The sequence below is a fragment of the Armigeres subalbatus genome, chromosome 2 (genome assembly GCF_024139115.2).
Source record: "Armigeres subalbatus isolate Guangzhou_Male chromosome 2, GZ_Asu_2, whole genome shotgun sequence".
Classification (NCBI taxonomy): Eukaryota; Metazoa; Arthropoda; class Insecta; order Diptera; family Culicidae; genus Armigeres; species Armigeres subalbatus.
The window spans coordinates 8,607,238-8,631,192 of NC_085140.1; the positions used below are offsets into that span (position 1 = coordinate 8,607,238).

Below are 23,955 nucleotides of genomic sequence, written 5' to 3' on the forward strand. Positions count from 1 at the left end.
AAGATCACATATCCGAGGGGAGGGTTAAATTATGTAATTACAAAATTATAAGAAAATTCGAATTTCAACTAAACCATCTTAAAAACTATATTTTATGAACAAGTATGATACGATATGGTGCGGTATGCGCTTACTACCCGTAGACACATAAGCCTTGGACCATGCTGGTACGACGTATCGGATAATAGACAACCGATATAAGCCTACGCACCTGACTATGCACCGCCGATCCGTTGGACATCATTCGTGATAATGATTTCATCACTATACTAATGAGACCAAATTCCCAAGAACAGAACATACCCGAACTCTCGCAATCTATTATCAAAAAAATATCAATTAAATCTTTGATTTATATGAATTTTTCAAAATTATTTGAAAAATGGAGTTGTTTACGCTAATGACATACTGGTGGTATTCGTACCATATGGTACAAGTTGTACCACTAGTGTGTCATCTTGTACCATGCTGGTACAACCATTGTAGGGTATATAAAAAAGTGTGTCCTTAGTATTAGATTCAGCTTGAAATCATTTTTTTTACTAAACTATTAAATAGTATTGTACAGTTCTGTGGTGTATACCAGAGTCTATTATATAGAGTTGCGCAAAGAGTGAAGCCAAATCTACCTATTGAACTGTCAAACCGTCTACCTATCGAGCAAAGTAAACAAATGCTTGTTGGTGAGGCGGAAGTATTGTTATCGCCTAATGATTATTATGGCGAATTAAAACGCATGAATTGAAATGTAATAGATTTGATCTAGAAACTAGCTTAAAAAACATCAATACATTCCCCAATAAAGTAGCAACAAGAAACTCACGTGTTTGCGCTCTGTGGGTGACTATGCTATCGAATTAAAAAGCTTTAGAAGTGAACGCTCCCGTGAAGTCACTTGAAGGGTTGAACAAAAGTAAAAATTGGCAACAGAATAACAAGAGCATCATTCAGAATAAGTGTAAGAAGATCCTCTTTGCGTAACTCTATATAATAGACTCTGGTGTATAGAGATGAGTGACGTTTAACGCTCGCACACTGATGTGCAATTCGGCATGTGTAAATACATGTTTGTTTTCCTTCTGCTCATAACCTCAAAATTGATCGAGTCATCACGATGGTTGCGAAGGAGTCAAAAAATATATGGAAATATACCCATTTTTACCCAAACTTTGCTGAGTAGCACCATCTAGGAGTGTTTGTTTTCCTTTTATCGCCACTCACACATTCGGAAGTGAGAATCTCAATACCATCCTATCGTTAAACGACTTCAAAAAATCAAAACGATCAAAACACGACTACTAGAGATGTCGTGAAATCCCGATTAATCGATTAGTTACTAATCGATTACTCTTGATTCTTGTCGATTATTGAATCGATTAATCATTGTATAGTAATCGATTCAAAATTAATCGATTATCACAACGATGAATCGATTAATCGAAATAATCAATTAATTTTCGACACCCTTATGATGTCGTAAAATTCTGATTAATCGATTAGTAACTAATCGATTACTCACGATTCCTCTCGATTATTGAATCGATTAATCGTTGGGTAATAATCGATTCAAAATTAATCGATTATCACAACGATGAATCGATTAATCGAAGTAATCGATTAATTTGCGACATCTCTAACGACTCTTGCATAGAGATGTCGTAAAATCTCAATTAATCGATTAGTAACTAATCGATTACTCTCGATGCTTGACGATTATTGAATCGATTCATCGTTGGAAGGTAATCGATTCAAAATTAATCGATTATCACAACGATAAATCGATTAATCGAAGTAATCGACATCTTATAGCTGTCGTAAAATCCCGAGTAATCGATTAGTAACTAATCGATTACTCCCGATTCTTGTCGATTAATGAATCGATTAATCGTTGGGAGGTAATCGATTCAAAATTAATCGATTATCGCAACGATTAATCGATTAATCAAAGTAATCGATTAATTTACGACATCTCTACTTGCAGCACTGCTTAAATTGCGCGCGGTCGGCACGGTCTGTTTTGTTTATTTATAAATACGGTAGTAAAATAATTCGGATCTTGAGATCTATATTGTTCAATAATTTGTTTATGTATTTTATTGGACTCGAAAACCTGTTAGTGTATCAGGTCAAGAATGCAAGTTCAGTAAGTTTTAGTATTAAACGTTCCGATTACATTCAGTGGTCATGGCTGGAGTGATTCCGTCGGGTGAACACCAAGAAGAAATTCCCAGGCGCCTTCTCGATCAGCTGTTGCATGTGGAGAAAATCGTTCTCAGCCGAAACAGTTCAGTGCTTGCCGTGATTACCGTCGACCGGCAGTTGCTGGAAGTGAAACAGCGTTCGATCATTACCTCGCTTACTTTGAGTGCTTGTGATGGGGACAAAATCAGGGATCAAACAAAACCGAGCATTTTCGGTACACTCTCGCCAAAACCGGATGACGAAGAGCACGATAAAAAGATAGTGTTGTCGGTGTTTCGATCGAACGATGGTGTGGATCGAAGGCTGTTCTACCTGCTGGAGATTGATAGAAAATTGATTGTTGTGGAGAGAAAGGAAAAGCCTTGTGTGAGATTAGTGCTTTGTGAAACTTTTGAAGGGTTCGTTAAATTTATGATAACGGAACGGAATGACCGAACGGGGATTCCAGTTGTGCTGGTTTATCTTGAACAACAATCCGAACCGATTGTAACGGACTTCCAGTCCTATCGGCAGGACCCCAGCGTCAATAGTGTGAACAATTTTACTTGTTTTCGTGATATTTTGACATCGTTACAAGAACGAGTGAATCAACGAAAGGCGGAGTTGGCCACAGTTCGAACTGTGACCGGGGAGTTGTTCGAACAGCTGAATGAAAAACTCAAACAGGTGCCGAGTTTGCTGAGAACGGAGAATCCTGATGAAAGGCGACCACTTGTGAAGTACGGAGATGTGTGGACTAAGGTTCATAATGATCTACTGGTCATTGGTGTTCCGGTTTTTAATTGCACTTATAAAAGGTGAGTTGATAATGCTGATTTATTATATGCGTTTATTGACGAAATAAGTAAAGCACATGTGACGATTGGGCAAATCAAGCTTCCAAAAGATATTGTATTTACAAAAATATCGGTGGAGGTTGGTACTCGGATTCTGATGGCATTTACGCAAACGTGAGCTTTAAGTGGTCTTGTTGTGTAGGGGTTATCAAGCCAATCTAGAGAGTAGGTACGTAGTAGTAGTAGTAGTAGTAGTAGAGTAGGAGTCCAAGTCAAGATATTTAACAAAAAAATGATTTTCGTACGGCCAAGTGGCCGAATAATATGCAATTAATTGAAATAAGCAACTCAAAACCCACGAAACCTTGATATCATATATAGGTACAGGCCCTGTATTACAAAGGTTAGGCTGAGATAGGCAAACATTTTGCCGAAATCCTATAACTTTGCTAATTATTGGATCAATTAGTTAAAATGCGGTTTTCGTGAGTGAAGGCTCTTAACCCTTTCTAAGGCAGTGACAACTAAATTGCCATTAACAATATATATGTTTTTTGCCTTTCTCGTACAACAAAGTTGTACCGAAAGGCTATCTGTCTGCACTCTTCGTCAAACCAATTGATCCGTCGACTTTGTCCCACATAACCGACGGTGTTCTCCGCTGAGTCGTTAATGGCTGCTTTAACTGTATTCCAGCAGTCCTCAAGAGGGGGCCCATCGAGTTCACCCTCTTCCGTATGCTGCGCATATGCAGTGGCTGAATCAGGTTGCTTCAGTCGCTTTAGATTGTACCGCGATGATCATCGGTACCAAACATTATTGATGACGAATAGTTTTGGGCGCAGTTTAACCATCACCAGATAGTGTTTGTGGTGATTATGTATGAATAATCATAGCAAGCGGGGGATCTAAAATGATGCTGGGAAGTTAGTTAATTACGATAGCTCCATCGTGCGGTTGTTGATACCGGAAGTACAAATAAAATAACAATTGTAGTAAAAGTGTGTTCAACGAACTCGGATAATACCACATATTGGCGACGAGAATCCACGCGTTCTGAGAGGTATATCTTAAAACATCGAATATAATTTGGAAAATTGTGAGTATTAGAGGGAAAGCGAAAAATCTCGTCTCTAAATAGAGGATGAAGATCCGACCGGTGCAGGTAAAAATGTCTCGCCTCACAGGAGGGAGACGACCAAATAAAAAAAAATCTCGCCTCAACGGAGGGAGATGCCCGAGCGGTGGATGAAAATCCAGCCGGTGCAGGCAAAATTCTCGCCTCTTGGAGGGAGACGTCTTAATAATGGATAAGAACTCATCCGATGAAGGCAGTCTTTAAAAACGGTTATTATGAAAAACAGTCTTCCCACGAACATGTGTGATGTTCAACACAAGTACATTTTCATCAACTCGTGTTGAACACTGAACATGGATTATTGACGTACTCGAGTACAAAGGGATACCCAGTACCTACCTAAACGAACTTGTACTTAAGTACAAAACACATGTACAAACTTGCTTTCAGGTCCGAGAGTCGACCGGCATGAGACAAAGAGAATGAACAAAATGGAATTCGAAAACTTTGCACGCTAAAATGAAGATGCACAGTGATGGGTGGATCTGGAAGACTTTTTTTCGAATAATTTTCTAATGTTGCAAAACTTTTTCACGACGTTGGTAACCAACTGACATGGGCTTCCAACATCACGTAAACAATAAATAAGTATACAGAAGATGTTGATAAATTTGACTTCGATTCACATACCGCTATATAACTTTTGTTGAGCGTGTACATTCAACAAGGAAGGAATAGAAAGCGCATAATTATGTATACTCATAGATCAGTGGAACAATTTCTCGACTCTCTGTTAATGTAGAAATGCTCCATCGGGAGAGAGTATTTCGTGTTGCACTATGGGACCGCTCACAAATTACGTAACATAAAATTGGGCGAATCCAGTCCTCTTCTTTGTAGCACATTATGTATTAGAGTGGGGCGTCATGGTCATTTTTTCAAATCAATGGTTTTTCGAAGCCATTCTGGGTCCTGAACAACTGTGCAGAATTTTGGACCGATTGGTTGCTTCCTCGCTTTCCGCATCGCGTTTGAAGTTTGTATGGAAATTAGTATGGGAGAACGTATATTTTTGCATTTCTACTACTAGAGGTTTCAGTTCATCGTAAACCAAGTGGCACATTGCGTTAAAGTATAACCCAAAGGATGCCGAAAAACTTTGCTGAAGAAGGTACGTTGCTGGAACGTCCACGAAAAAAGTTATAGCGCTTCGAAGATTGATTGTTCAAACCATACCGTTTATTCTGCCAGCACTGCCAAACTACGTAGACCAATAATTTAAAGTGTTATTTCAAAATAATTGATCTTATAGGGCTTTAGAGCTAATGGGAGCTATTCGGAATCATTTCACAAAGAAAAAAATCCGACAAGAAGGAAGATGGGTTTTGCCCTTCGATATCCATAGGTCGTCCGGTAGTGCTGGCAGAAACATTGATTTCTTGCATATAGTTTGAACAATCAATTTTCGAAACGTAATAACATTTTTTGTAGACCCTCTAGCTACGTACCTTCTTCGGCAAAGTCTTTCGGCATCTTCCAGACTATATGCTAACGTATTGAGTCACGTAATTGATGATAAATTGAAGCCTCTAATAGCAAAAACGTAAAAAAGTACGTTTTCCCATACTAATCTTCATGTAAATTTAAAATGCGATGCGGCATGCGAGGTCGCAACCAATCGAGCCCATATTTTGCACAGTTGATTGGGGTCCCAAAACGATTCAGAAAAACCTTGATCTCACTTGATCGGACGAAGTTTGCGTTTATCAATACAACTGCGCCCCACTCTATTATGTATTGACAATTTAATCCTTTTGTCTGAATCGTAACCCTTGTGGCTATTCCCTTCCTCCCTATATAGCATCACGTAATTCATCCACAGCCCCCATGGATGCACAGCATTTTTTTGTCAAAAACCGGCTTCGTGTTGGAAAATACCATACATAACACATTACGCAATAGCCTCCACAGGCTACCAGCTCTTTGACTTAATGATATCAAAGATCACACACCTCATTTTATTTTAAAATGATATCAAATGACTATACTCGTAATCTGTACAGACTATAACCTAGGAATGTAGAACTGAACCGAATGACAACAACATTGTCCTCTCAGAATTGTCCTCAGAATTAACTAAGCACGCAACAAGCGATTGACTTTGACTTTGCAACAAAATAGGGGCATAACACTTGAAAGATATAAACTTAATTTTTGCGTGAACACTTTTGGTGGCCATTTTACTGAGCCTTCTAAAGTACAAAACCTCATGAAAATATTGATATAATAAATTTACTTATATCCGCACATCTATGAATTTGTTCACTTTCTACATTTGCTTTGTTTGAGAAGCTTCTGGAACGCTATAGACGAATCCAAGTAAAAATAAGAAGAAGACACACGACGGTGTTAACTTTGACAGATCCAACAGCTCAGCATAGGAAGATCATTTTAAAATGCTTATATAAAATTCTAGACAAATTGTAATTAAAATCTGATTGATGTATGATACGAAAAAAGTTCTGAAGTACATATTTGGAAGCTTATCTATTTTTTTTTTTGTATATTTTCCTTAAATGTATCTATCATACAGTTTGAAACTTTTTTCGTATCATACATCAATCACATTTTAATTATATTTTGTCTAGAATTTGTTATGAGCATTTTAAAATGATCTTCCTATGCTGTGCAGTAAGATCTCTGTCAAATTTAACACCGTCGTGTGTCTTCTTCTTATTTTTACTTGGATTCGTCTATTCAAAAGCAAATTTTACAGCCAGAGTGTACATGTGTACTGTACAGATGTACAGTACATCGGTACAAAATGAAACTCGAACGCAAGTTCGGGTACAAGTATACATTTCGTGCGTATACGTATAAACACGAAGCAAGGGTACAGATGGAGTATACGGACAGCTGTACTCAGCGTGTTTGATGTTCGTTTGGGAAGACTGATGAAAAATAACCGTTACTATGGCAACACATAGTAGCCAAACATAAATCACAGCAATCTATGATTTCCGCTAAAAAAATACACACTACCACGCGCAAAATGTAATCGTTATGACAACCAATAAACAGCGTGAACTCATATCTAGTCCTAGCAGATACGAAACAATTTTCCAAATAACTAACACAAATCTATTAAGTAAAGGTAGAGTTAAAAGCATTGTCCTTATAGCTCTGGAAGATCAACTATTTAAAATTCCGCCGTTCGAGTGCGAAAACGTGCCATTATCGGAACTTCGTTTGAAGTGGTTTGATTACAAAAAACAGTTCGAGTACGTCGCCGAAGCAAGAAGAAAAATAAAAAAAAAACTGAAGAATATATTTCTGGCCGTTGGAGGGCGACAACTGCAAAGAGTCTACGAAAGTCTACCTATTCACGAAGAAAACAACCTGGAAAACGACCACGATCCGACGGTCATTCGGAGACTCGATGAATACTTCGCGCCGAAGAGGCATGACACCTTTGAACGATACTCACTCTGGACCCTGAAACCTTCAGCTGGGGAAACACTGGACCGATTTCTGTTGAGAGCCAAGACTATGGCAAACAAGTGCCAATTCGGTTCCACGCAAGGTGAAAGCAGAGATGCAGCAGTGATTGATAAGATCGTAATGTTAGCTCCCCAAGAGTACCGGCGGAAGATCCTGGAAAAATCGAATGTTAATCTGGACGATTTAATCAAACTGGTTAATTCTCATCTATCTATACAGCAACAAGTTCGTGAATTAAGCCAACATGCCCACTCATCAGGTAACATTCTGGAGGTCAGCCGAAAAAATGCATATGTAAATCAAATTGGGAACAAAGAAGATACCGGTCGAGCAACCAGGAACGTCGTTCGAAGCCACTGATTACAGAATGTGGAAAGTGCGGTAATAAACCACATCGTTCAGAGAACGGATGTAGAACGGATCCGACGAAACGAAACTCTATCATGTCCGTGCCAGTAAAACGGAAATTCGAAGAGAGAGAAGTAATCCTAACTTCTATCGTTCTAAAGGTCCCAAGATAAATGCGGTTACAATGCAGGAAAACGTATAAGATAATCAGAACACTACGAATACTTTCATATAGGGAGCGGGACCATTTGGGCAGCACCCCCTAATCCCGTCCGCAACGTTAATAACTCAACCGCTTTCCAACCAAAGAGCTCGATTTTTTGTACATCACTAGATATTGACAGAAACTTACCATGTACTAAGAAACAAGTAATTCGGTTGAAATGCATTCGAGTAATGAACGTTGCGGACGGGAATAGGGAGTGCTGCCGAAATGGTTCTCTACCCTACGCTATAAGTGATAAGTGAGGAAATGGTGTGGTGCAAAGTAGGACAGGTGTTAATCGAGATGATGATTGACTCAGGCTCCAAATTCAACATCATCGATGAATGTACATGGACCTACTTGCGGGAGAGAAACGCCTCTATACAGAATATCAGACCATCTGAAAGACGTTTGTCAGCATATGCTCAACAGAAATCGTTACAAATCATATGCACCTTTGACGCCGGAATCCGTGTTGTTCATGGAGCGGACATTATACACAACGCCAAGTTCTATGATATAACAGATGGCAAACAGAACCTACTGGGTCGAGACACTGCCAAGCAATTGGGAGTCCTTTTGATTGGTCTGCCGAGCGTCAAGGATGATAATGCCGCTATCCAACATGTTGCCGACAATACCGTCGAGAAGTTTCCTGCAATTAAAGGTACAGCTTAAATTAAGTCATATATAAATAAAAGAATGTTCCCTTAATATGTTTATTTAAGGCATAAAATTGCGTATTGAAATAGACGAAAGTGTGACACCTGTTGTTCAACATGTCCGACGAGTTCCGATCGTGCTACGACAACAAGTAGAAGACGAGCTCAACCGGCTACTAAAATCGGGTATTATTGAAAGGGTTGAAAGGCCAAGTCCGTGGGTGTCCCCTATGGTAATCGTCATAAAAGACGATGACACTGTGCGTTTATGTATCGACATGCGCCGAGCAAACATTGCAATACCAGACAATACAAGACAATACCACAATACAACGATAGATGACCTTCTTGCAAGGTAGTAGGGTAAAAAAAAGTGGATTAAAATTACTAATTAAATATTATCTATTGCATCCAGGTTAAATGGCGCCCAGTGGTTCTCTCGTCTCGATATCAAAGATGCTTACCATCAAGTCGAGTTACCCGAATCGAGTCGGCATATCACGACTTTTATTACCCACTTGAGTATGTTTCGATACACCAGACTGATGTTCGGAATTTCCAGTGCATCCGAATATTTCCAAAGAACCATCGAACAAATTTTGTGCAACTGTCCAAACGATTTCAACTTCCAAGACGATATTTTCATCTTTGGAAAAACAGAAAAGGAACACGACGTTGCTCTCAACTGCACTCTGGAAACGTTAGAGGCCTATAACGTTGTTCTCAACACTAAGAAATGTAAATTCAAGGTTACTCAAACTGAATTTCTAGTACATCATATTTCTCGCGAAGGGTTGCAGCCATCAGACGACAAAATTACTGCCATTATAAAGTTCAGATCCCCAAAATGTGCCGAAGAAGTGCGAAGTTTTCTGGGCCTGGTAGCATACGTCGGTAGATTCATCTCGAATCTTGCAACCAAGACATTCGCGCTACGACAACTCATCTGCGGAAGTCACACTTTCAACTGGATGGCACAGCACGAGGATGCATTCAACGAATTAAAAACAGCAATATGCTCCGCTCCAGTTCTGGCATTTTTCGATAATCAGCGTCGCACAAGAGTCGTTGCGGACGCATCACCCGTGGACTTAGGAGCAGTTCTACTACAGTTCGAAGACGAAAACGACAACAAACTCGTAATTATATAATATGCCAGCTAGAGTCTATCCTCAACAGAGAGACATTACTGTCAGACCGAGAAGGAGGCCTTAGCGATTATTTGGGGTGTCGAAAGATTTCGTCTTTACCTTCTCGGAAGAGAATTTGAATTAGAAACAGACCATCGACCGCCATATCCGTCAACCATCATGGCAGCACGACTACGTTATTCATTCTACCGAGAATTAATAAGCAGGAATACCCCGGAAAAAGGAAGATGTAATTATGTATGAATAATTATAGCAAGCGGGGGATCTAAAATGATGCTGGGAAGTTAGTTAATTACTATAGCTCCATCGTGCGGTTGTTGATACCGGAAGTACAAATAAAATAACAATTGTAGTAAAAGTGTGTTTGACGAACTCGGATAATACCACAGTGGTCATGGTCGAAGTTAGCACCACGATATGTCATGACGTCGAAAATGTCGGAGAAGAGTGGTCCATCAATCTGAACCCGACGATTTGGGATTCTGGCTGCAGTGGCGATCTCCAGGTACCAGGTGTACCGATACGGAAGGCTGTGTCAGAAGCAGGTGCTGCGAATGGCCATATTCTCGGAGGCAGCGAAATCAATTAGTCATATGCCGTTTTCAATTAGTCATATGCCGATCTTCCCAATAGTTGGTCTACACTTCTCCTCTTGACCAACCTGAGCGCTGCATTATCCTATGGGGTACACTTATTACGTAAGCATTTTTTCTGGGTTTTGGGAGTGGGGGTCGACTCCCCCCATGTAAGATTTTTTCCATACAAATATTTTTTTATATGGCGCGTATAAAAACAACAAACACTTCCTCCCCCAGAAGTGCTTACGTAATATGTGTACGGTCCCTATGATGATTTTAACATCGTGGCTTGGGAAGCTGTCGTACTCACGTACCAGCTGTGCGTAGAATGCGTCCTTATCATCATCAGTGCTTCCGGAGCTATGGACGTTGATTAAGCTGAAGTTGAAGAATCGGCCTTTGATCCTCGACCTGCACATTTTCTCATTGATTGGCCACCACCCGATCACGCGTCTTTGCATATCGCCCATTACTATGAAAGCTATTCCAACTCGTGTGTGTTGCCGCAGCTCTGGTGGAAGGTATGATTACCTCTAAACGTTCGCACCATTGATCCCTTCCAACAAACCTCCTGCAGCGCTACGATGACGAATCCACGGCCCTTGAGCACATTGGGGAGTATGCATGTGCTCCCGATGAAGTTGATAGATTTGAAGTTCCACGAATTGAGTTTCCAAACGTTGGTCCCTTTTCCCCGCAGTGGTTATTATTCATTGCGGAAGTATTTTTTAAAGGCTGGCTTGCAGGGCCTGACACAAAACCCCCTAAATTTCCGGTGGACCATGGTGCACAGTTTCACTTAGAGTCCCTCGTTGGCACTCGGACGACGATGATCAGCCGCTCCTAACATGGAAAACAGACGCTGTTGTGAGACGATCCTAACATGGAGAACAGACGCTCAGTAAGATTTGCAACTTCGGAGAGGAGTGTTTCCAAACGAGCACGACGTCACGATTTTAATTTAAATATGCAGTAAAGTGTGTCTATGCAGGGCATAATTGGACCTAGTTTCGATGGCAGGTCCAACGCCTTCATTTTGAGTGGATACCCTAACCTGATCGTGGGTTCTTGTCCCATGTGAGGAATAAAAGTGTCATCCAAATAAAATTTGCAACAATTTTTTTTACTACTTGATTCATTCTATTTGAAATGTTTTTATTATTGCCATTTTTGATTTGAAATTCTAATTTATTGATCTATAATTGATATCATTCTGCTCATCACATTGGTTGTTTATCATACTCTGCGACTAGTTCCTCTAGTTAAAGTTGGTAGCCTTTTCGATTGGTTTATTTTTTAAGTAACTCTCGATTTAGTAATTGATCCAATATAACAAATTGAATAATTTTCTCTGTGTCTAAATTGATGCTTTCCAAAATTCGATGGTTGATATTGTCATCTAAATGGCGAAGGAAATAATTTATGAATAAAAAAATTGCTAATCACTATAGATAGTAGAATCTATAGATGAGCGAAAGCAAGGCTGAGTCGATTTTTTTGCCCGTGCACATGCGCATATGACGTCACAGCCCTTAATGTTTCCATTGAAATCGTGACGTCATGCTCGTTTGGAGACACGTTTGACAGTTCGTTTGGAGACAGAGGATTTATCTTCGCTCATCTATATATTCCACTATCTATACTAATCACTAATTAAAGGTAACTACATTTTGTCTTTTCACTTTCGTATTGTTTGTGTTGGTGTTTTATCCTCAAATTAGTTTGTTCTACTTATCCATAATGGTACACAAAGCAGGATAGTTCAAGCTCGAAGTTACATAATAGGAAGTCAAGTTTCTGCAAGGAAATTATGTTATGAGATCTCTGTACTGTGTATACATAAACGTGAATTAAACCCAGGGTTGCCTTAAGCTTTATTCCATATAAATGTTGAGCATTTAACAGTGCACAACCGAAAACAAGTAGATTTACACAATTGATGAATGAAATCTATATCTACAACACTTCGTACCAAATTTGTTGATATACCGTTTGCTCTTCCGTAAGAAAGCTTTAACTTCATTGACTTTCACTGAAAATCTTGCGAAGCTTATCTAGGATTACTCTATTCATTTCCCATTTTATCAAATTGTAAGCTTTGATGAGATATGCCCAAAGTATTAATCGCGGAAAAACAGCAGATGGTTTATTTTGTATTTTTACGAGCTAGTGGACGTTCAAAGTTGATTTTATTTCACCGAAATAGAATATGTGGTAACGTTTCATTCCCTTTTCAATTCAATCATCTTTAGAGTGTCTTTCAAAATTTAATAATTGCCGTTAATTTCTCTGCGCGTGAAATTGTCGACTTGGTCTCACTAATAAGTATGACTAAAGCGTGGAATAGTTTGCCGTATTCAAAGCGAGTCAAAACCCTGCTAACGACCCCGCCCGCTGAAGTATTCATCCACGCTGTATCCGAACAGCTCAAAGTCGTACTTGTAGTACTCGTACAAACCTCGAACCTGCTCATCATCCAGCTCGGTGAACAGTTTCACCACCAGGTCGTTCGTGTGGGCCCCCTTGCCGGCGTTTCGCCACTGGGGCTTTATCATGTGTCCCAGCTGTGCCACCGCTATCAGGTAGTTTTGGTCCTCCTCCAGGGTTTCGAACTTGGCTATCACATCGTAATGGAAGAAGCAGGGCGTACAAAAGTACGCCACCGGTATCCAGTGCATGTCGATCTCCGTGTGCGGATGCCGGACCTCATCCAGCAGATAATTGACGAACTCCGAGAATGTGGGATATTTTTGGGTGCTCCAAGGCTATTGTGTAAAATATGTTTGATTACTCTCCTACCTGTGTTTAGATTTATGAACTGATTACTCACTTGACCCGTGGTTGCCTTTCGGTACTTTTGAATAATCCGGATGCCGAGTTTGTGATGGTGCGAATTCGGCAGTGCATATTGGATTTTGTCCTTGTAAGCGCTAACCAGTCTTTCAAATGGATGCCGTACGATCACGAATGAGATCGAACCATTGATGGCTTCTCGAAGCTGAAAGAAATATAGTAAATACGGAAAAATAGAAATGTAGTAAATAAGGATTAATGAGTTGTGAACTCGGAGCCATTTTAAAACCTGCGTTTCAGTTCAGAACAGAATAGCGTCTCAAATATTTTGATAATTTTATTCCTCCGAAAGTTCTTCCAGGAATCTCTGGAATATTCTTCAGGAATTGCCCCGGAAGTTCTTCCAGTAATTTTCTTGTTTTTTCCACATACCTCTTTCGAAACTCGTCCAGGAATTCTCTCAAAAATTCCTCCGAGAATTTCACCAGAAGTTACATCCAATCCTTTCAGAAATGCCTCCAAAAATTCTACCGTAAATTTCTCCAAGAACTACTCCGCAAATTCGTTTTTGTCCCGGACGATACGAATCATTACCATTATTGAAGAAACGAAGATATTTGCACCTCCTTATCTAACATCAGACAAACCGGTGAGATCTTTCTGAATAATATTATTATCAACTATACATCATATTATCATGTAAATCAATTAAATGATATAGGAAGGAGGTAGTATTTTTGCTTAATTTCGTTCCAGAGAGCGAGTAAAGGCGCTTAAGCCTAGGCATTGAGAACCTCGTACACATGGTGCGTCTGCGTTGCGTCTGAAGATTTCCCCATAGAAAAACTGCTGAGCGCGGCGCAGACGTGTCTTGTATGCGGGGATCTTAAAAACCAGGACATACGGAAGAAATACCTATGTCCCATACCAAGGAGTGACATTAACCCTCTTAGCTTTGCCACTCCCAACGACACCGTCACATCGTTACGACGACAGTACAGTAACATATCCAAATGCCGTATAAACAATGACACTCACATTACATACATTCACCTAACACATTAAATCAAAAACCGGTCGTGTCACTCGCTTACGGTGAATTCCAAACGACCATTTCCTTCTCCTTCTCCAACCAACTCCTTGACACCTATGAGGGCGTCGGTGAGTCGCTGGCCCCTCTTTAAGTAGGTGTCATATCATCATTATCCTACCCTTCCTCGTAACGGAGAAGATGGGCGTGGCCGGCAATGGAAGTTTTCATGCTTTTCCTACTCTGCCTTCTGATTGGACAGCTGTTCCCCAACAGCTCTCCATAAGCATTCAGATTAAGAGTGTTAAAGTTAATAACATGACAGCTTTCTGTATGCAATCTGAAAATGCAATAGGTCCAGAACCTTTTTGTTGTGTATCTGCGTGTTCTCTTAGAATGGAACTCAAATCTTGGGAACATTCAAAAATAGAGGACATTTGGAAGAACACGAGGTGATTGCAAGGCAGTCTAAACGTTTCATCACACCAAACGTATTTATCACTCGCAAAATTTTAGATCTTTCAAAAAAATATCTTAACACATATACAGGTCTTGTAACAGGCCATTGCCCGAGCCGTTATCACTTGAAGCTGCTAGGAAAACTTCAAGATGATGTATGTCGCTTCTGCGGTATACATGTGGAAGACTCGGAACATCTGTTATGCCATTGTCCGGCAATTTTTAGAAAAAAAATACAGTTCTTCAACAGGGGGCTGATAGAACCCTCTGAAGTTTGGAGAAGAAGTCCCAATTTGGTAGTACGATTCATCAGAACCATAATACCGTATTGGGAAGACGCTGGTAGTCAAGGTGATGCAATTGCTCTACATAGCAATGATGCGTCAACTTGACAAAGCTATATGAAATGGGGTATATATCACAATAGATCTAACAAATGGTCGCAGTGATTAAAATACCCAACAGGGGAAAAAATGCAATCTACGAAATACTCCGTTACTAACGCAACGCAACGCAAACATTCGTCAAGCTATACTCCTTGAAATTTGTCCTTCAGGTAGAATTTCCGAAGGAACTTTTCGGACATATCCGAAGGAGTTCCTGAGAGATATCCCAAAGCAAGGAGGATTTCTTGAAGTTATTCCTGAAAGAATTTTGGAATTCCTGGAATGAATCCCTGAAAATATGGATTGTTTTCCCGACGGGTTTCCAGAAGGAATTTTCAAAGAAATTCCTTAAAGAGTTTCTGAGGAAATTTCAGGAGAAATTCTAGAAATAGAAGTATTTTCTAAGGATTTCAAATGAAATTTTGAAATATTTTAACACCGAAAGGAATTTTGGTAGAATCTTTATTAGACATTTTAAGAACAGTTCTTTAAATTCCTGAAAAAACAATTACTACATTTTCTGAAAGATCAAAAGTCAGGAGGATTTTTTAGAAAAAAAAAAAAAGATTTATGTTTGATTAAGCATCCCATTCTTATCCATGACATCTTGACTCACGGCACAAAGCCTTTGCGGGATGCGTTGAGCTTATGATAGAACATGCATTTTTTTAGAACGGGGCTACTGTTCCATCTCCTCGCACTCCGCACAATGGCAAATGACGGATAGTTTTAGGCTGAGACGTTTTAGGCAAAGTTTAGCTATCACCTGATAGTAGCAGAGTCGATGTTAACACCCATCCATCAGAACGTTGCGATTCTGTCTGCAGTGGTGATCTCCAGATTTAACAATACGGGCATATTTTTTGAGGTTGTAACGTGTCGAAAGATAAGCCCAACAGATTCATTTTTGATAGTTTTTTTTACACATTGACCATATTTTGAATACTTCCTGAGAACTTGATTTCCTCAGAGAAGTGGACAAATTTCGATTACTTCCGTTACCCATTAATGACTTATCACACTTTATATTTTTGAAAGAGAAGCTCACGTTTACGAACATAATCTTTCTCGTTTTTGTCAATTCCGGGCAGCAGGGACTATGTCCAAGGGCTTGACGATCCCTCTCCAGGCCATCTGCGAGTTGTGGGGCTTGCCTAGGATGTGGTGAGGTTTGACAGTGGGCCCTGTTGAATTCCTATAAAAAGCTGCATGCATCCGCAAGTAGGCAACGCCAAAGCAACCGTGTGCCGCTCAAAGCGCACAAGCCCAAGTCCTGGTGTTAAGTGGGACACAAAACAGACCTGACACGAAGGCCCTCCGACGAAACAGGAGGTTTGCGCAGGCCCAATAAGCCGCCTGGAGGATACGCGCAGCAGCTGGAAGTGGCACTCCCAGCAGAAGAGCAGCTAGGCGCAGCGACTCTTGAAGATGGCTGGAGAGTGTACGATCCGCCATTGGTAGCACCATAACCGCTGCACTTGGCACGGTGCACTCGGATCAGAGAAACGACTGATATGACGGCGAATGTGAGCAGTTAGTGGAAGAGCATGGGCGAGATGCAGCATGGGCGAGATTGCTGCAACACCGCACGAGGGCGAACGAGGCACGATACAAACGGGCGCGGAACAGACAAAACTCGATTTTCCGGAAGAAAAAGCGCCAGCAGGAAGATCGAGACCGTGAAGAGACGGAGCAACTGTACCGTGCTAATAACGCACGAAAGTTCTACGAGAAGTTGAACCGTTCACGTAAGGGCCACGTGACACTGCCTGATATGTGTAAGGACATAAACGGGAACCTTCTTACGAACGAGCGTGAGGTGATCCAAAGGTGGCGGCAGCACTACGAAGAACGCGCGCTGTGCATAATTTTACCGGCTCCGGATCTCCAGGAAATCCAGGAGGAGATTGGCCGGCTGAAGAACAACAAAGCCCCTGGGGTTGACCAACTACTGAAAGTGCTGCGTACCATATTAGTGGGGTGCAGATGGCGGACGGTACATGGAGAAGGCGAATGAACCACGAGTTGCATGAGCTGCTATTGCATCGTTCACACCGCGAAAATCGGACGACTGTGGTGGACCGGGCACGTAGCCAGAATGTCGGACAGTAACCCGGTGAAAATGGTTCTCGACAACGATCCGACGCAAGGTGGCAAGGTGGATCGATCAGATGGATGACTTGCGGACTCTCCATAGACTGCGTGGTTGGCGACGTGAAGCCATGGACCGAGCCGAATGGAGAAGACTCTTATATACCGCACAGGCCACTTCGGCCTTAGTCTAAATAAATAATAACATAGTAGTTAGGTTATTTTTTTTTCCAAACCAACTAATGCCTCCTCAAGGGTGAAATAAAAAAATAGATTAAAAAATATTATTGGAAGTTAAAAGTAAGAAGTGGAAAGTAGGAAGCAAGAAGTAAGAATTGAAAAGCAGAAAGTGAAAAGTGAACTGAGAACTAAAAACTGAGAACAGAGAACTTCTTTCTTCGTCTTTCTTTCTTCTTCTTTTCTCTTCTTTCTTTTCGCCTTGCTCGTATACTAAGTATACGGAAAGGCTATATGTTCGCTCCAAAAACAGACTTTTTATAGAAGACCCGGAGACCCATAGTGTTATATACAGATCGACTAAGTTCGAAGAATTGAGGTGATGTCTGTGTGAATCTTTACCAAGCTATGCGGTCACCATACTTTATCTTATTTGGTACCAAGAGGCTGTCGGCTTTTATCTGAAAAAATTGAGAGTTTAATTGATGTTTATGCTTAAGTACACTTAGTATGGAGTCCAATAACAGTATTATGTATGTTATTGTATGTATATCTTCAAATATTTTACTAGGTCCACGCATTTTGTTTCATTCATCCACTTACCTAAAACTAACCATAACCGAAGAATTTAGATTTTCATATATTGAGATGATTCTTCCCTCATTTCAAATCATAATTATTCTTCTTATTTGTGCTGTTTTCTTCCACCCACGAATATCAACCGTCCAGTTGTTTTTATTATTATGCTGGAGACGATATACGCTTTGTGCTCATTTTCCTTCTTTTTACTGCTTGTATTTTCGGCGAAGGCCTACGCCTCAAAGACAACTGCTGCCACCCTGAACTTCCACAATGAACTGGTAATTTTAACGGATTTGGCCAGCTGTCTAACGACTTTGAAGGCAGAAAATTCTCAACACCCGTGGTTATCATTACTATTCAACTTCAGTTCGTTGAATTACATCTCATATTGTTATTGCCATTTCACATTATTCTGATATATATTATTTACTTAAATTTTTTAATTAAATTCATCATATGTATAAAAAAAAAACAAAAATTATTACTTACATTTTCTAAAACCGTATTTTTTACAATTGTTCTTTTATACACGTTTAAAATGTGGGCTATAGTTAATTCAATAATTATCGTGTACAATGATGATACAATATGAAGATTTGGTTTAAAGACTAAATCATACAGTTTTCTGGTCGATGGACAATGTTTCGTAGTTTGTGGTGAAAAACATCTTTGACTCACTCCTCTTTTCTCTATAATGAGCCTGGGAGATAAACGAAAATTGGGTTTCTTGATGATTTTTTTTCGTTTCTTCATTTTTACTCCTCACTCACTTTTCGCGAAAAATTTGTGGTAAGCAATTTCACTAAATTGTGTTTTGACGGGAGTTATTGAAAAAGAACGATTCCAAGCAAGGAAAATATGGAGTGATCAAAATCATTATCATATCAGGGGGGAAGGGGAATTTAATTTCTTTTTGCTCTTTTTTCGTTTCAGAGAGCGAGCAAAGGCGCTTAAACCTAGGCTATTAGCCAGGGCAAGGCTAATACCTTCGCCCCATCCGAGGAAAATGGAGTGACATAAATCGGCAAGGATAATGGAGTGACATAAATTTCTTAGCAAAGTCACTCCCAACGTATTTCCACAAATTTTCTATCATTTGCTTATAATGATACTCCTAAACCACATACCCTACCCACCATCCAATTCCTTGACATCTATGAGGGCGTCGGTGAGTCGCTGGCCTCTCGTTAAGTAGATGTCATATCATCATTTCCTTCCCTTTCCTAGTAACGGAGAAGATGGGCGTGGCCGGCAATGATAGCTTTCATGTTTTATCATTTTTGACCCCCAATTGGATTTCCATTGAATCCCAAATAGAAATCCATAAGCAATTGGGGTAAGAAAGGTAAAGAATATACATGACAACTATCAGTATGCAATCTACGAAATACTCCGTTACAACGCAACGCAACGCAACGCAACGCAACGCAAGAATTGAGGTGATGTCTGTGTTTATGTATGTGTGTGCAAATGCTTCGTCAACTTTTCAGTAACTTAGCCTTAACCGATTTGCTTGCAACAACTTGCGTTCGACGGAGAATCATGTTCTATTGAAAATTGGCCAAATTGGACTATGGAATCAGAAGCTATGGACAAAATACAATTTTATAAATCCAAAAATGCGTTTTCGCTCACTTTTCAGACACTTACCCTTAACCGATTTTCTCGCAACAAGTTGCATTTGACGGGGAATTTTGTCCCATTCAATTAAAAATAGGCTGGACTGTGGTCTCGAAAGTTATGGCCAAAACAGTGTTCTTATAATGCTCGAGAAGACACCATTACCGTTATGTGGATTAATCAAGATTTTCTTTTTTATTTTTCCTTTTTTTATTCCTTCTTTTTGCCTTCTTCTTTTTGCTTTCTTTTTTCTTCTTCCTTCTTCTTTCTGCCTTCTTCTTCCTTTCCTTTTTGCTGCCTTTCTCGATTGCCTTAGTTCGACGATCCCAGGTGATGTCTGTATGTGTGTATGTTTTGTAGACACACTTTTTCACATTTTTGGAAAAAGTTCCGATTGGACATTTCATTTCGGAATTATTGAAAAATCATTGTTTTTTCTTAGAAAAAAAATCCAAATCGAAAAAAAAATTCAAAGGGTTGTGGCAATGCGTATTAATTAATGCAAAAATATGCAAAATGATAGAAACATGCGATCTATTCCCATAAAGTGTTTTTTAACCTTTCTAATGACATTTTTTTCAATACATTTATGCACGAGAAAGGCATCATCGCCGCTAGGGGGATTAATCTGCGTTTTTCTTCTTTTTTCTTCTTCCTTCCTTCTTCTTTATTTTTTCTTCTTTCTTCCTTCTTCTTTCTACTTTTTTCCTTCTACTTTCTTCCTTCTTCTTTCTTCCATCTTCATTCTTCTTGATTCTTGTGTGACGTGAGAAGTCCAAAGTGAGGAGTGAAAAGTAAGAAGTAAGAAACGGCATCAAATAATTATAAAATAAGTTGTTCCCAATGTGAAAAAATCTATGTAGGCCAAACAAAAAAATCATTTGATATAAGGTTCAAGGAACATATGGCGGAAGTGAGTAAGGCGAAAAGAGAAAACGATAAGGGATTACATTACGAATTTAGATCTAAGGTAGCAGAGCATGTGTATAAGGAAAATCACCCAATTACGGCATCAAATATTAAAATCTTAAGAAATGTCTCTTCCCCATGGAAACTCGATGTAGCTGAGAGTTTGGAAATCCACCGATAGGTACAAACAGCGCTGTTGAATAAGGATCAGGGAAATGGCAGCTCTTGGCTTTTCAAGTTTCTACCTAAGCAATAAAGTAATTTACTGTATAGGTAAATAAATTAGGCAAATAAGATTAGATTAGGTACCTAGCGTAGTATAAATAGTGTAAGTTGCGATTGTTTTCTTCAAGTCGAGTCAAGTACGAGACACTGAAGACGACCACACAGTTGTGGTCGAAATACGTATCTGCAAAGATAACGAAAATTAACTGGTGGAATTAAATGGAGAGTGCTTAATTCGTCTTAGATGGTTGAATACATTCCACTAAAAGAGCTAATATATTTTTTTCCCAAGAATGTTTTCCAAATTTAATCTAGACTATCCTTTGAAAAGAGCCAAAATTTTTGCTGATATTTTCAAATGGATATAATAGAAAAACGACTCATCCCACAAAAAAGTGTTGTATGGGTTACCATCGCAAAATCAGTCAAACTTTCTAATAAAATATCGTAAACAATCCAAATTGAGCCCTACACTGGAAAAAATCAGTTTAAAAATTATAAAGTCGATTTGCGAAAAAACACCTTTTTTGATTTGAATAAACTTTTGTCTCAAAATAGGTGATTATGTTCCCTACCAACCGTCCATACATCGCAAGCTGGGCACTTTTAAGGAAAAAAAGTTTTTCTAACAAAAACTTTTTCTTGTCGGAATTATTTTCAGTGTATTTTTATCTGAAACTAAACCAATAAAAGCCATCGTGATAGAACCCCAAGCAAATCTATTTTTATGATACTTTGTATAACTTAGTCACTAAATAAAGTTTGTTTTTAAATTGAGATAAACATTAAAAAGGGGTTTATATCTTCAAAAAATATTATATTCCATTATTAGCTTCTTTAGTTGCGCCCAGTTACTACCAAAACATTGTACTCTGCCTGACTGTACAGGAATACTTAATATGAGTATGTATGTATACATATGTTAAATCCACCCCTTAAAGACACTGAAAAAAATCAATTCCGTCAAGAAAAAGTTTTTGTTAGAAAAACTTTTTTCCCTTAAAAGTGCCCAGCTTGCGATGTATGGACGGTTGGTAGGGAATATAATCACCTATCTTGAGACAAAATTTCGTCCAAATCAAAAAGAGCGTTTTTATGCAAATTGACTTTTAATTTTTTTAAATCGATTTTTTTTAGTGTAGGGTTCAATTTAGAGTTTTTCAAAAAGTTTTATTAGAAAGTTTGAATGATTTTGCGACAGTCACCCATACAACACTTTTTTGTAGGAAGCGTCGTTTTTCGATTATATCCATTTGAAAAAATCAGTAAAAATAAGTTTGACCCTTTTCAAAAGATAGTCTGCATAAAATTTGGAAAACCTAAGTATGCACTTTTCTTTTTACAGCAGTAACATTTTTTTCATGAATTAATTTGAATACTGCAATCAATAGCTTACATGTTGTTCTGTTGATTACAGTACTCAAATTAATTCATTAAAAAATGTTACTTAGGTCCTTTTGAAAAGTTATACGAGATTTATAGTATATATAGTATACAGCAAAAAGCCATCTAGTAGAAATTCTAGATGAATTATTCCATTGCTGACAAACGTTCATTTCGAACCAATCACCGCAAATTGCTGGTTGATTTTTTTGTCATATACTCTGTCTCGCTCAAACCAACAGCGAATAATCTAACGACTACTTTCACGAACACTTTAAGGACCAGCCACTTTAACCGACCGTGTCCATTTAGCAAGTATGGTGTTGAATATAATCTGTAGATTAAAAAAAGTTTAATAAAGTAAAAAAAACTCAGCAAGTAACCGCACAATATTGAGTAAAACAAATTAAGGGTGTAGCATTTCCGCATTCGGTGAATAAATTTCGCACCGTGTATATAACTGACAGCATTAAAGTTTGTGTTGCTTCTTTCGTGCTTTATACACCTGTGCAGGAGTTCATCAAATTCACTCACTCGATGGATTTTGACATTTGAGCGGGTCGTCTTCTCGAACAAAAGCTCATTTTGCGTTCATTATGCGACCCGCTCAAACGTCATAATTTCTTGGGGGAGTTCATTTTGCGTTAGTCTATTGATGATGCTAACCTCTCAAGCAAAGCTTTCCAAAGCTTCAAATGTGGAACACGAAAACTAACACGCGCTAGAGACCCGAAGCCGATGACTTTATCCTCTCGCATCAACACAGTTGTATAAATTTCATCGTTGGAAATAAAAATCGCATTCGTACATGCTTTCTCGTGCGCTCGTTACGTTTGCTGCCATTTTGTTTCATGCTTTGGAAGGAAAGAGTTGCATTCGACAGGGAGTTGTTTGCTATTGAAAACGGGCCCGAACGGGCCCCAAAGAGCTTTTTTGACCTTTTTAAAGTGATTTTTTCAATATATTTTATAATGCACTAGAAAGGCATCATCACTGCTAGGTGGATTAATTTGGGTTTTTCTTCATCTTTCTTCTTTATTCTTTTTTCTTTCTTTCTTATTCTTTCTTCCTTCTTCTTTTTTCCTCTTCCTACTTCTTTTCTCTTTCTTCCTTCTCCTTTCTTCCTTGTTACTACTTCATTTTTCTTCTTTTTTTTCGTTCTTTCTTTTTCCTTCTTCGCTCTTCCTTTTTCTTTTTTTTCACCTTTCTTCTTTCCCTTCCTTCCTTCCTTCTTTCTTCCTACCTCCGTCTTCTTTCTTTCTATTTTCATCTTCTTCCTTTTCCTTCTTCTTTCTTCCTTCTTTGGGGCGATTCAAATATGACGTCCACTACTTTTTGGGATTTCTAAACACCCCCCCTCTGTCATGCTTTTTGTACTGTACATGCATGTACTGTCGCAAAATCATATACCCCCTCCCCCCTAAAACGGGTGACATCATTTTTGAACGACCCCTTTTTTCTTCATTATTCCTTTTTCTCTTTTTTTCTTTCTCTTGCTTCTTCTTGGTTTTTTTCTTTTTTTTCTTCTTCCTTTATCCTTTTTCCGTCTTCCTTACTTGTTTCTACTTTTTCTTTTTTCTTCCTTCTTTTTTCGACCTTATTTCTTCTTGCTTCTTCCTTTTTCCTTATTCTTTCTTTCTTCTCTCTTCTACATTTTTACCTTTCTCCTTCCTTCTTACTTCTTTCTTTATTCTTTTTCCCTCTTTTTTATTCTTCATTGTCATATCTTGCTTCGTATTTCTTGCTACTCGATATCTCGTTTATCACTTCTCACCTATCACATCTCACGTCTTACCATT

At 39.0% G+C, this 23,955-nt stretch overlaps 2 protein-coding genes across 3 annotated transcripts in view; one reads left to right on the plus strand and one right to left on the minus strand.

Annotated features, from left to right (window-relative positions):
- The first annotated feature begins 2,007 nt into the window (after positions 1-2,007).
- The window catches only part of LOC134217653 (uncharacterized), a 91,410-nt gene continuing 69,462 nt past the window's right edge, over positions 2,008-23,955 (plus strand). The window contains exon 1 of the mRNA XM_062696462.1: positions 2,008-2,999. Within this exon, the coding sequence (XP_062552446.1) occupies positions 2,185-2,999 (815 nt within the window). The 5' untranslated portion in view covers positions 2,008-2,184. The remainder of the gene's footprint in view (positions 3,000-23,955) is intronic.
- LOC134217654 (carbohydrate sulfotransferase 11) overlaps positions 11,619-23,955 on the minus strand; it is a 91,502-nt gene continuing 79,165 nt past the window's right edge. For both annotated transcript variants that reach the window (XM_062696464.1, XM_062696463.1), the window contains exons 5-6: positions 13,332-13,499; positions 11,619-13,266 (exon numbers count right to left, since the gene is read on the minus strand). In XM_062696464.1, the coding sequence (XP_062552448.1) occupies positions 12,880-13,266; positions 13,332-13,499 (555 nt within the window). In that variant the 3' untranslated portion in view covers positions 11,619-12,879. The remainder of the gene's footprint in view (positions 13,267-13,331; positions 13,500-23,955) is intronic.